General features: G+C 32.1%; 1 protein-coding gene across 1 annotated transcript; it reads left to right on the top strand.

Moving 5' to 3' along the window:
- Positions 1–510: 510 nt before the first annotated feature.
- Positions 511–10,819, top strand: LOC143548784 (putative LRR receptor-like serine/threonine-protein kinase At1g06840). The gene is made up of 20 exons (XM_077039872.1): positions 511–610; positions 1,396–1,546; positions 1,638–1,709; positions 2,346–2,417; positions 2,504–2,647; positions 2,738–2,809; positions 3,523–3,594; positions 3,695–3,766; positions 3,877–3,945; positions 4,345–4,413; positions 4,533–4,604; positions 4,683–4,769; positions 4,936–5,004; positions 5,328–5,842; positions 6,472–6,630; positions 6,903–7,186; positions 7,289–7,340; positions 8,029–8,279; positions 9,174–9,308; positions 10,273–10,819. Exons 1-20 carry the CDS (start codon positions 511–513, stop codon positions 10,588–10,590), a joined length of 2,835 nt encoding a protein of 944 aa, XP_076895987.1. The 3' UTR covers positions 10,591–10,819.
- The last annotated feature ends 2,497 nt before the right edge of the window (positions 10,820–13,316 follow it).

Raw genomic sequence — 13,316 nt, 5'->3', positions numbered from 1 at the left:
AACTTGTGATTAAAAAATATTTATAATTAAATTAATTAATAAAGAATAAATAAATTAAGCTTCAGCTTGAAAAAACGACTTAAAAATTAAGTTGAAACTTTAGAAAAAACTTGAAATGAGGCGAGCTCAAGTCTAACCTCCGTAGTTCCACGGATCGAGTATGAATGGTACGGCCGGTATAGACGTGTGATTGGCCGCAGCCTTTGACTATAATGAGGTTGTTCAACTTAACTTAAATAAACTTATCATATACAAATTATTATTATTATTATTATTATTATTATTATTCACTTTTAATTATTATTATGTGTCTTTCTGTTTTAGAGTGACAAACCTGCTGTAATAAGATTTTGTCTTTTGACTTTCATCTCCGTACTACGATCTTGAATAACTCAACACCACCACACAGTAAACCATTGATGGGATTCAGGTACTTCCAATCATCTGCTGGAATATAATATTCAAGTATTTTTTTTATAAAAATAAACTTGGTTTGAATTTAATTTCAGGATGATGGGATTTAAGTACAAATCATGTGGATGTGTTTTTGCTTTTACTGTTCATTGTTTGCTGATGATTGCAGTTGCTAAAGTTACTGATCCTTCTGAAGGTAAACTAATTCTTTTTTTAAATGTTTCTTTTGTAAATAATTGTGTTTTGGGTTGTCGTGTTATGCCGTTTAATAAACAGGTTGTGTTTCGGTTTACTTGTTTAGCCCGTTTAGTTAAACTACTGACGCGGAGCGAAAGCAATAAAGCATAGTGAATAATTTGATAAATTTCTGATTGCTTTAAATATTATAGGGGGTTTGCTACAATCTTGAAATTATTAAATATATGTAGAAATTAAAACTGGAAATACCCCTTTTACAACCCGTTTGACTTGTTTAGATAAATGGTTAAACGGGTTGAGTTCGGGTTACAAGATTTTAAGCGAGTCTGGGGTAGGGTTGGATTATTGAACCCGGACAGGATTTGTCTAATTAAAAGGTCAACACGAACATGACCCGTTTAATTAAACAGGTCAACCTAAACACAACATGTTTAATCAAAAAGGTTAGCGAAACACGACCCGTTTGATTAAACAGGCCAACCCGAACACAACCCGTTTTATAGCAGGTCAGTCCAAACACGACCTGTTTATTATACAGGTTAGATACTCCAACCAAAAACGTGATTACTTTCATATGCTCGGGTTATGTCATAATTTGCCACCCCTAATACATCATTAATTTTTCTAAATATTTAAATTTTGTCAAACATTCAACATTATGTTATTACAACTTTGAACAGCATAATCATGTTCAATTTCAAGCACCGTCTCCAACACACAAAAATCACATTTTTGTGTGTCTAAACTGACTAATGTTTTTTTCTCTTCCATTTTTATATGCAGTATCTGCATTATTGGCGGTAAGACGTAATCTAGTCGATCCAATGAATCGTCTTAATAACTGGAATAAAGGCGATCCATGTACATCAAATTGGACCGGCGTTATATGTGTTCATAAAACCAATGTTAATAAATTCTTGCATGTTCAGGAAATGTGTGTTTTCTTCACCTTTTGTCATCTCACTATAATGTTCTTCTTTTCTTTTTTTGTAAATAAGCTTACTGTTATTACATTTTGTTTACAGACAACTACTAAACATGAATCTTTCGGGAATTTTAGCTCCCGAACTTGGTCAATTTTCTCACCTCAGAATTTTGTAAGTCCAGTATTCAAATTAATCCTATCAAAACACTAAAAATGTCATTGTCCTGTTTGTTTATTTAGTGAAACAGACTGTTAAAAGTAACTGGTTTTATTTTTTTTACTATGAAATTGGTAAAAAGGACATTTTTAGTGATTAAAATATTATATTATATTATGAAATTTAGCTGGGTGTAAATGAGCCAAGCTGGTGGTGGGCTACTCAAGATCAGCTCGTTAAAAGCTTGAATCTATCGGGCTTGATCGAGCTCTTAGCAAACCCAAGCCTGGGCCTCACTTATCAAGCCCAAGCTAGCACGCGTGCCTAAACAAACATGTTATTGTAAAAATATGTTTATATAATAATTATTTTTATTTCTAAATTTAGGATAAAAAAAAAAGTAAAGTAATATATATTATGTTATATATACAGATTTTAGTTATAAATACATGAAAAATAGTTAAAAATGTACATAAAGTAAATGATAAATAATAAATGAGCCGATCATGAGAGCAACTCGAGCTTAGTCGAGCTAGGGCTCAGCTCGTTTGGAAGAAAATGTTAAGCCCAAAAATTGAAATGTGTAGAGCATATAAGTTTATATATATGATCATTAACTCCGGTTTGTGTTTTATTATTTGAACTTTGAAGGGATTTCATGTGGAATAACTTAACTGGTAGTATACCAAAAGAAATTGGAAATCTTTCATCATTGGTACTCTTGTAAGTAAAGTTATAACATTTAACTAAATTATATATGCTTTTATATATTTTATGGCATAGTTATCATCTAATTACACTCTCTGCAGGCTTTTAAACGGAAACCAATTGACCGGAAGTTTACCCGTTGAACTTGGATATCTTACAAACTTAGATAGATTCCAAATAGACGAGAACCAGATTTCAGGACCAATTCCCAAATCATTTTCAAATATGAACAATATTAAACATATGTGAGTGAATTATAAAATCAGACTTTAGTTGAGTTTGTGTTTATTTGTATAATAATGCGATTACATTACATTCTTTTTTCATTTTTGCAGCCATTTCAACAATAACTCATTGTCTGGTCAAATTCCGGCTGAACTGTCTAATTTATCTGCTCTGATGCATTTGTGAGTTCTTTTAGTGACTTATTTAACTGTTTTATATTTTATTGGAGTTTTTATTTTACTAAATTATAAATAGATCGACTCGGGTTGTTATTTGGTTTTTTTCTTTTATTTATATTAAACAGATCATATGGGTAACGTAAAACTTTTTAGCCAAATTGGGAACCGACTCAAACGTGTCAAATAGATTTTGTTATTATAAGAACGAATTGCACGAATGGTCTCTGTGGTTTACATGAATTAAGGATTTGATACATTGTTTTCAGATATTACATATTAGTGCAGTGATTTTAGATAAAGTAACACATTTAGTCCCACGACTTGTATCTGCATTTTCTTTTTCTGTTTAAGTGGCGAAATGTCTATAATACCCTATTTCTCTTTTTTCAGTTAATTATACACACACACGCATACAAACGTGTGAACTCGTTGATTTGGGTTGTGTTTTATCTCACACATATAAAACAGTCAGATAAATACTTCAGCTAAAACCAGAATGGATCAAATTGGTCAAAATAAGTCAGAACATGTTGAAAAATGTCAAAAGCTAATTTTAGTTCTTAACGCATGTACGGACTTTACATAACTCGTTTTTTTAATTGAAGATTTAGATCATTAAAGCATTAGTTACCAAAAAATAGCTGTAGACCAAAATATTGTTATCATTCAATGATTTAAATTATTAAAGCATTGACTTTTTAGTGTCATATTTGTAGGCTTTTGGATAATAATAACTTATCTGGTTATCTTCCATCAGAATTTGGAAATTTTCCAGAACTGCACATACTGTAAGCTTATTTTCTTACTTATACCAGTTTTTATACCATAATGAAATAATTAAATACATAAATAGTAATTACTCATCTGCTTGCTAATCTTACCTTACAGTCAACTTGATAACAATCACTTTGATGGTGAAATTCCTTCTTCATATGGAAATCTATCAAATTTAATGAAATTGTAAGTACTAATGATTTAATTTTTAATAAATATAATTGTCCTTTTGGTGAACTAATATTATTTTTTCCATGAAGAATAATTTCTTAATTAGTGTTTTTACTTTAATGCAGAAGCCTTAGAAACTGTAGTTTGCAAGGAGTTCTCCCCGATCTTAGCGGAATACCAAATCTCAGTTACATGTATGCTCATGTTTTCTCACTCCATTAGGTTGTAAACGAGCCAAGCCTGGGTGGACTCGTGCTCTGCTCGTTTGTCTTAACGAGCTGAAGTGTTGAGCTCAAGCTTGGCTTGTCTTAAGCTTGAGCCAACTCGTTTATGTTTCAAAATATTTAAATTTTAAACCTTCTATATTTTACACACACTCACAAATATATGAATATGGGGTTTAATATAAACGAGTCAACACGTGAGCCACGAGCCTACCTTGGCCCCCAAGCCAGCTCTGCTCGCTTACAAATGAGCCTAAACAAGCCCATTTTGTGCAAGCCGCGAGATTTTTGACGAGCCCATTGCATGAGACGTGCGCTTGAGTGCATATGTGTGTTGTTTGGCTGATTTTGGCTGGCTTAATTTGACAGAGATCTTAGCAGGAATAGGCTTACCGGATCAATACCATCAAATAAGCTTTCAAATAGTATGACAACTATGTAAGTTTAAAGATACTTTCCTTACATCATTATATGTTTTCTTATTATTTATCATGCGACTTGAATTTCAACCGATGTAGTTTAATATTTTTTTATTGAATACATATTACCTTGTGCAGTGATTTATCAGATAACTTGTTAAACGGATCGATTCCTGAAAGTTTTTCAAATCTTCCTTATCTTCAAAAACTGTGAGGATCTTTTACTTTTCATTATTTAAAAAATAGTTTATAGGAAGTTAATCTATTTGCATATTTTAAATATTGCAGGTCCCTGGAGAACAATTTTCTTAGTGGTTCCATCTCAGCTAATGTATGGCAGAACAAGTCGTTTAATGCAACCTCGAAACTTCTACTGTAAGAAATATTGCATATCAAAAGTCCATTTTTCTTTATTATTAAAGTTAATACCTAAACTTTGACTCTTGAAAAGTCAAACTCTAATTTCATTATCTGTACTTTGAATATGAACTTTGTTACTCATATCTTGACTACTTTTAAAATATATCGACATTTGCTGCAGTGATTTTCGAAATAATAATCTTTCAAATGTTAAAGGAGATTTAAATCCACCTGTAAATGCTAGCCTAAGGTATGTCATCTTCTTCCTATGCTTTATTTATTTTTTCTTTTAGTATAGGTAGCAATATGCACGGGAGGGCTGGTTGGGTAATAAGTCAATATGTGTGCGGGTCAAACTCGACCCGGAAGCACTTTTCCCTCATTATTTTAGATTTTAAGCAAATAATTAATGCATTAAGTACAATTATAAAACAATACTTTACAATCAAAGTTTAAAATCTTGGAACAAAATACACTTTTGGAGATTTTCAACCTGTTTGATCCGTCTGACCCATTTGACTCATTTGACTCGCTCTCTTAGCTCTATTCTAATCAATTCATTATTTTTATCAGGTTACAAGGAAATCCCGTTTGTCGAAATTCAAGCATACACAACAAAGATCAATTTTGTGAACCTAAAGAATATGAAGCTTTTTTACATTCAATTTCCACCAACTCAACCGAATGTCCAGTTCAATCATGTCCCATAAACAATTACTTTGAATATGTTCTAAATGCCCCAACCCCTTGCTTTTGTGCTTCACCTCTTAAAATCGATTACCGCCTTAAAAGTCCAAGTTTTTCTTATTTTCCACCTTATCAAGACCAATTTGAAGCTTATGTAACAGACTCTCTTGGTCTAGACTTCTATCAGTTAAAGATTGAGTCAGTTATAAGGGAAAGAGGACCCCGTTTAAGAATGTCTTTAAAACTTTTCCCGAAAGTTGGTACCGAGCGTTCGGGTGTATTTTCTACTAGCGATGTTTTACGGATTAGAGGGATTTTTACTACATGGGTATTTCCAGGGAGTCATTTGTTTGGACCGTATGAGCTTCTAGATTTCACTCTTGTTGGACCGTACTCGCATTGTAAGAAACAGTTTTTGTGTGTGTGATTAGTTTCTTGTAGAGGTGGCAAATTGGACGGTTATGCGGGTGGGGTTAACGGGTCAAACTGGGTACTTTTTTGTAGGGGATGAAACGGGTTATAAGATTGGGTTGATTTGATACATATTTTGTACAAAAAGTTATAGTTTTTTTTTTCATAAACAATCAATGTTTGAAAGATGACTATAATATTTAGTTACCTGGTAATAGTCTATTTTTTCTATTAAAATGATTTATGGGATTTTATATTTGTTCTTATTAATAGATGCTTTGAGTGACTTTCAACTCAATTGACCAACTAATTTTCTTGTTAAGCAAGTCCAAGTTGCCAACTCTAGTTTCTTGCTGTTTTTGTTAAGGCTAACGTTCGTGTTTTTTTTTCTTTTCTTTTTTGCATAAAAAACAACGTGCTTTCACTTTTGTAGTGTTTTAATCATTGTGCTCTTTTTGTATTTTAGTCACTAAAAGATGGCTTTTTGTCCCGATTATGTGCGGGACAAAAAGCCACTTTTAATGACTTAAATGTACAAGAAAAAGTATAATGATTAAAACATGTCAAGACTGAAAGTATTTTGACATTTTATGCAAAAAAAACTTTCTTGCTAATTTAGTGAACGCTGAAACACCAAGAAAAGGCATACGAAGAGGCGTGTTAATAACCATTGTAGTTGTAGCGGTTGTTTGTGCTGTATTAATTTCTTCAATATTGACCGTTTTGATCAAGAAAGGGCATGAGAGATACAAGTACAGATTATCAAGAAAAAATTTACGTAAGTTTTCAATTTGGATGTGTTTCAGAAGTGATTATTTGATATTAAATACTTAGAATAGTATATTCAGTTCTAGAGGATAGTGTCTGGATGTGCTTATGTTGTTTAAAATCTTAATAAAAAGATGATTTGAGTGTTTCGTAAATTTTAATTATTTATAAAAATTAATAGATATAAAAATTTAAATCAAAACAAACAAAACAAAGCATACCCAAAATCTTTGATCTTATTATGAACAACTTCATTTGATGTTATTTATTTACACTTTGCAGTCTCAAAACTTTCCATAAATATTGATCATGTTAAAAGCTTCACTTTTCAAGAAATGGCAACTGCAACTGCGAATTTTAGCGATTCAAGTGTTGTTGGCCGAGGTGGTTATGGGAAAGTTTATAAAGGAATATTATGGAATAAGAAAATCGTAGCTATAAAACGCGCAGAAGAAGGGTCGTTGCAAGGTGAAAAGGAATTTTTAACAGAAATAGAACTTTTATCACGATTGCATCATAGAAATCTTGTCTCTCTTGTTGGATACTGTGATGAAGAACAAGAGCAGGTATATTTTATTTTTTTGTATTTCTTGTTATTTTTATTTTGTAATTTATTTATAGCTTGGAGATGAAGTAAAACTTATGCTAGTGTTCTTGGACTTATGTAGATACTGGTTTATGAGTTCATGCCCCGCGGAACATTGAGTGATTGGCTAAAAGGTTTGAAATTTTTTTGGGATTCGATGATTGTGTTCTATGTGGGGGGTGTAAACAAGCTGAGCCGAGCCTCAGCTCAGCTTGTTTCAAGCTCTCTATTTTTAAAGCTCAAGCTTTGCTTATGAACAGTTTTTCAATCTTAAGCCTGGCTTGTGAATAGTTTTCAAGCTTGAGCTTGTTTCGGGCCGTTTTATATTTATCAAGTAGTTTATATACATTTTGTAATTATCTTTTTTATATTTATAACTTTTATATCTACATAATATATATATATATATTCTTTAGTTAATTTTATAGGTAGGGGTGTAAATGAGCCGAGCCCAAGTCATTTAGGCTTGAGTTCGTCTTGTTTATTTAGTTTATATACATTTATAATTATTTTTTTATGCATATTTATATTTATAATTTTATATATACATAATATATATTCTTTGGTTATTTTTATCATAATTTTATATATAATAATAATTACTATCATATATAATATATTAAATAATAAATATATACATAATAAGGCTTGTTTAGGCTAGCGAGCCAGGTTGAGCTCCATAAGTGAAGCTCAAGCTCGGGCTGGACACCGTTTAAGCTCGGCTCGATTTGAGCTTTTAGCGAGCCGATCTCAAGTAGCTTACGAGCGGCTTGGCTCGTTGACGAATGCTACAATATTTACTTTTCTTGCATTTGATGACAGCCAAATCTGGTGAAACATTGAGCTTCCGAATGAGGTTACTGGTGGCACTAGATTCAGCAAAAGGAATCCTATATCTTCACACAGAAACCAACCCGCCAATATTCCACCGCGATATTAAATCGAGCAACATTCTTCTTGATTCAAATTTCGTTGCTAAAGTTGCTGATTTTGGGCTGTCCAGGCTGGCACCAAACTTGGATGATAATGGAACCGGGCCTAATTATGTATCTACAGTTGTTAGAGGAACACCTGTAAGTCTTGTTTCAGCTGGGCAGGTTGGGTGACGGGCCAAACGGGTTGTGGTCAACATAAAATCTGGTACGGGTTGGGTTGACCCGACACAGAGTTTGTTAAAAAAAATCATCTTGTAAATGGGTTCTAGTCCAAACATGAAACTTGGTATGGATCGGGTTGACCTGAACGCTTTTTTATTTTTATTTTTAAGTATCATCTTGTAAATGGTTTGGGTTTAAACTGATAACTTTTGTATGGGTTGGGTTGACTTGGAATGCTTTTTGTCTAGAAAGGTTTAATTTTTTTATAAACAATTAGCGCGTGAAATGATGGATCAAACAGGTCCAAGTCAAATGGGTAAGTTCTGGTGCGGGTCGTGTCAAGAAACTTTGTGTGTGTGTGTGTGTGTGTAATAGTTAAGTGTGTTAAATAAATTTACAAAAACTATATTATTTCAGATGGGTCAAACAGGTTCAGGACAAAAAGGATAATTTCTGGTACGGCGTGATCAACATGAAGCACTGTCTGTCCGAAATATTCTATTTTCTTATTATTTATAAATATCTAATTTAAATACAATAGTTATATTTAAAAGAAAATAATCTACAATTTTTGAATAAAACCATTTCGGGGGTTGTATGCGTTAGTAACACTTATCTTTTTAAAATTTATTTTTTGTTCTGTTTGACCCGTTAGAGAAAAACATAACCCGGGTTGACCCATTTATAAGTAACTGGCTAGAAATTTATCATATAAGATTTCAGTGTTTTAAAGGACCAAACGGGTTCGAGTCAAAACCAATAAATTCTACATGGGCTGGGTTAAAATATGCACGTTTTCCCACTTGATAACCATGTTCCCACTATTCTGTTTCGCGCCTTTCTTTTAACAAATTTGATATCATATTGCAGGGTTATCTTGATCCCGAGTACTTATTAACCCATAAGCTGTCAGCCAAGAGTGATGTTTATAGCCTTGGAGTTGTATTTTTGGAGATTTTGACTAGTATGAAACCAATATCACATGGCAAAAATATTGTCCGCGAGGTATCGTTTGGTTTATTTACATTTGTATCTTGAATTTCTCTAGAGGTGGCGAATTTGGCAGGTCGGGTCGCGTGGCCGGTCAAAACTGGTAACTATTTAGTAAGTCTCAAATTGGGTAAGTTCAGGTTGACAAGAAACAGATTTGCAAAAAGGACCATATATATTATATTCTTTCAGTAACAATTTGGACATGTTTGACCCATTTGGCCCTTTCTTATTTTAGCTATTTTCTGTTTTATCCGTTAAACCCGTTTGGAGATAAACATAAACATAACCTGAATCGAACCATCTCTCAGTAAACTTGTCAAAATTGCCACCTTTAAATGTCAGACACGTGAACCCGAACACGACACGCATATTCTCAGGTTGACCCAAACACGACCCGTGTGACCCGAAAGTTTTTTATATTTTTATTTTTTTTCACATATTAGTGCTTTAAGTTTACATTTTTACTACAAAAATTACAAATATATATAAAACAATTACATTTTAATCATAAAATCTTAGGTGAATATCTTTGAAATTTTAAATTTTGACATAAGATACCCAACCAATTTAACCTATTACATAAAACACTTCTAATAAAAAAATTTAAAAATAAATGGGTTACGGGTCAGCCCGCAAACCCATCGGGTTAGCTCACGGGTTCAACCCGCAACTGACCCGAACTATTTATACCTAACTCAAGCCCGTGAATTTTGTTCACACCCCTATTTTTGACCATACAAGTTATATTACCTAAAAATTAATTTTTTAAAAAAAATGATGCAAACTGTTTTAAGAATTAAAAGTACACTTTGCAGGACTTTCAGCCCATTGACAATTGACATATTTTCTTGTCAGCTACATTTTATTTAGCCCATTTGACCCTTTAGATGTAAAACATAACCCGAATCACCCAATAAGTTTCATGGATTTGTCATTTGATCATAGACTTCTTTAAACAACAAACATGTGTTGACAGGTCAATACAGCTCATCAAACAGGAATAATGTTCTCAATCATAGATAACAAAATGGGTTCATACCCTTCAGAGTGCATTGAAAAGTTTGTATCTTTGGCTCTTCGGTGTTGCAACGATAAGCCCGAAAAAAGGCCAAGCATGTTAGATGTGGTTCATGAATTAGAGCAAATACTGGAAAAGATGCCCGAAACAGGCATTGACTTTTCAGAGTCCAAGTCAACCTCGTTCGTGGAAACATCATCGACTTTTAATAGTTCGTCAATTGTCCAGGGAAGTGATCTTAACAGTGGGGGTAGTTTCGTAATTTATCCATGTTGACGCGCCAAAAAGTTTTGCACCAAATTTGACAAAGTTTACAAGTACAGGGACCAGATCTGAACAAAAAAAAGTATGCTTGCTTAAATTATTCACTTGTGAAGAGCTTCACATGAGGTTAAGTTAACCCACAGAGTTTGTATATTTGTATAGATAGGTGTGGGTGTTATTTTTATTAGACATTCAAATTACATTGTATAGTTTTTGGTGAATTGTACATTTTTCATACAAAACAATTAACAATATAAAAATATGCATTTGAATTTTTATTAAATTATATATATGTTAATGTTAATTATCTGACTAAAAATCTACACATTGGGGTCTTAGAGAAGCGAACCTTGCTATGCTTGCTAGATGGTGGTGGAGATTCAAAAAAATAAGATTGGTTATGTGAAAAAAATGTACAAACTTAAAGATAAAAGATAAATCAAATATATAGGGCTGATCCGATTTATGTTATGACCCATTTCAATAAGATTTTGACCTATGAATAGCTAGAATGAATGAGAGAAGAAAATAGAATTTTGGGTGGGAAAAATTGACCATTTTGATCAAATGCAACAATACTAAAATAGTATACCATGAAATTGAACCGGGTTGATTGCTACAACAGAAGCGGGATTAAATTTGATACCGTTTCAACCCAAACTCATTTTACTTAAAAAAACTATTGACCGAAGAACTAAATATGAGCCAAACCCTTACTGTTTAAACTCACATAAAACTAAGAATACATGAATAATTAATTTATTTTTTAAGTTATAACTATAACTTAAAACAACTCGTTTTAACCCGAACTCATTATGATCATAGCTCTTTTTGGCCCACTTGTTGTTAACCCGAACAGATTTGATACTCTTAAAATAACTCATTTTGACCCGAACTCATTTTAATAAAATAACATCAATTGAGCTGAACTTATTTTAGGTATATATGAGCATGATTGGCCTGTTTAAGTGAACTTAAAATGTGAGAATTGGTTCGGGTCTAAAGGGGTTATGATCAAAATGTGTTTGGGTCGAGATGGGTTGTTCTAAATTATAGTATTTTATAACTTAAACGGGTGTTAAATTTTGCGATCTACTGTGTTTTTTTTCGTCACTGTGTCTTTTTTTCTCGACATTATGTGTTTGTTTTTTAATGAGAAAGACGTGGAAACTATGTGAGATTTTTTAAAAGAAAAGTGTAATAAGTAGTTTTGTACTTTTGCCTCTTATTTTATGAAGCCCATAGGATACACGTTTAAAAATTGATTATGCAACATCGAATAGAATATCATGTGCTCATATGTTATATATTATATGAAGTCAAAATTTGTGTACATAGTATATACATGTGTCATTCAATCATTCAAAAGGTTACGTTGATACTATTCAAAAACAAAAACAACATTACAAATCATAAATCTATATTTTATATAAATTTATACCAAAAAGGTTGCTAATTAAGAAAATATAAAATACACTTCCCTTTTGCTTTTAAAGTTTTAATAGAGGATAGATGGTGTGAAAGTGAGTTCACATGATCGATTTCACCAATAGTATCTTCTTATATCAACATCAATATTATCATGTATCTACTTATATCGACATCAAGAGACAGGATAGACAAATTGAGTAACTGGTTCATTATTTATCTTTTTGATACATAAAACGTATAATTGTGACGCATTGTCAAGTGTTTAATGAGTCATTTTCATATTTGATATTTGTATTAAGTGTGTTGTCTCTAATTTGTTAGACACGATAAGAGATGATTTACCAGCCAACTAACGTTAAATTATTCCGAGTTTATGTTTAGTTGAACCATATATATATATATATATATATATATATATATATATATATATATATGGGTATGGGTAATGTAAAAAACAATATTTTTGTGAAAAGAATAAGAATAGATCTAGGCCCTTGGATCTATGATCTAGTGGTTGAGATTGGTAGTTTCTAAATAATTGTATTGTTTCATATTTACATTGTATGGTGTCATATTTAGGTGGTTTGTTTTATTCTAAAACTCTTCTCACACTTCTCACAAAACACTTGTTTTTTATTTGAACTCTTTTCATATATATATATATATATAGAGAGAGAGAGAGAGAGAGGATGGATATTGCGAGAAGTGAAGGTGTGACTCTATTAATCCATAATTTAACTCCATTTCTTATGATGTTACCTACATGTATGTAGGTTGGTTGTAGGGGATGGATCTTGCGAGAAGTGATATTACAGGGAGAAGTGCGAGAAGTGAATGTGTAACTCTATTAATCCATAATTTCACTCCCTTTCTTATTATGTTACCTACATGTATGTAGGTTGGTTGTATTTATGTCTTAGCTACACACATTCAAACCTACCTACACACATATACATGCGTACCTACACACATTCAAACCTACCTACACACATACAAACGTACCGAGCCACATTCAAACCTACATTCCTACACACATACAAACATACATACACATATACAAAAATACGTACCTACACACGTACATACGCATCTACACAATAAGAAAGTGTGTGAAATTAGGGGTTAATGGAGTTACAACTTCACTTCTCGTTGTAAAAAAACTTCTGAAATAATCCAATACATACATACATACATATATATATATATATAGGGTGAGGATCGTAAGAGAACTTTGAGAACCATTTTTGAGGCACAAAAAAAACCGATTAAAAAATTATAAAACAAAAAAAAAAGCACGAAAATTTTTA

The sequence above is a fragment of the Bidens hawaiensis genome, unplaced genomic scaffold, assembly GCF_021521415.1.
Source record: "Bidens hawaiensis isolate Kalapana, Puna unplaced genomic scaffold, B.hawaiensis_p1.1 tig00015249_1, whole genome shotgun sequence".
Lineage (NCBI taxonomy): Eukaryota > Viridiplantae > Streptophyta > Magnoliopsida > Asterales > Asteraceae > Bidens > Bidens hawaiensis.
This window is presented reverse-complemented; position numbering and strand designations above follow the sequence as displayed.

Excerpts from the sequence above, each read along its gene's own strand:
- LOC143548784 (XM_077039872.1), top strand. The coding sequence starts at position 511 with ATGATGGGATTTAAGTACAAATCATGTGGATGTGTTTTTGCTTTTACT. Across the intron at positions 611-1,395 it reads AGTTACTGATCCTTCTGAAG|TATCTGCATTATTGGCGGTA; the intron begins GTAAACTAATTC and ends TTTTATATGCAG. Across the intron at positions 6,631-6,902 it reads ATTATCAAGAAAAAATTTAC|TCTCAAAACTTTCCATAAAT; the intron begins GTAAGTTTTCAA and ends TACACTTTGCAG.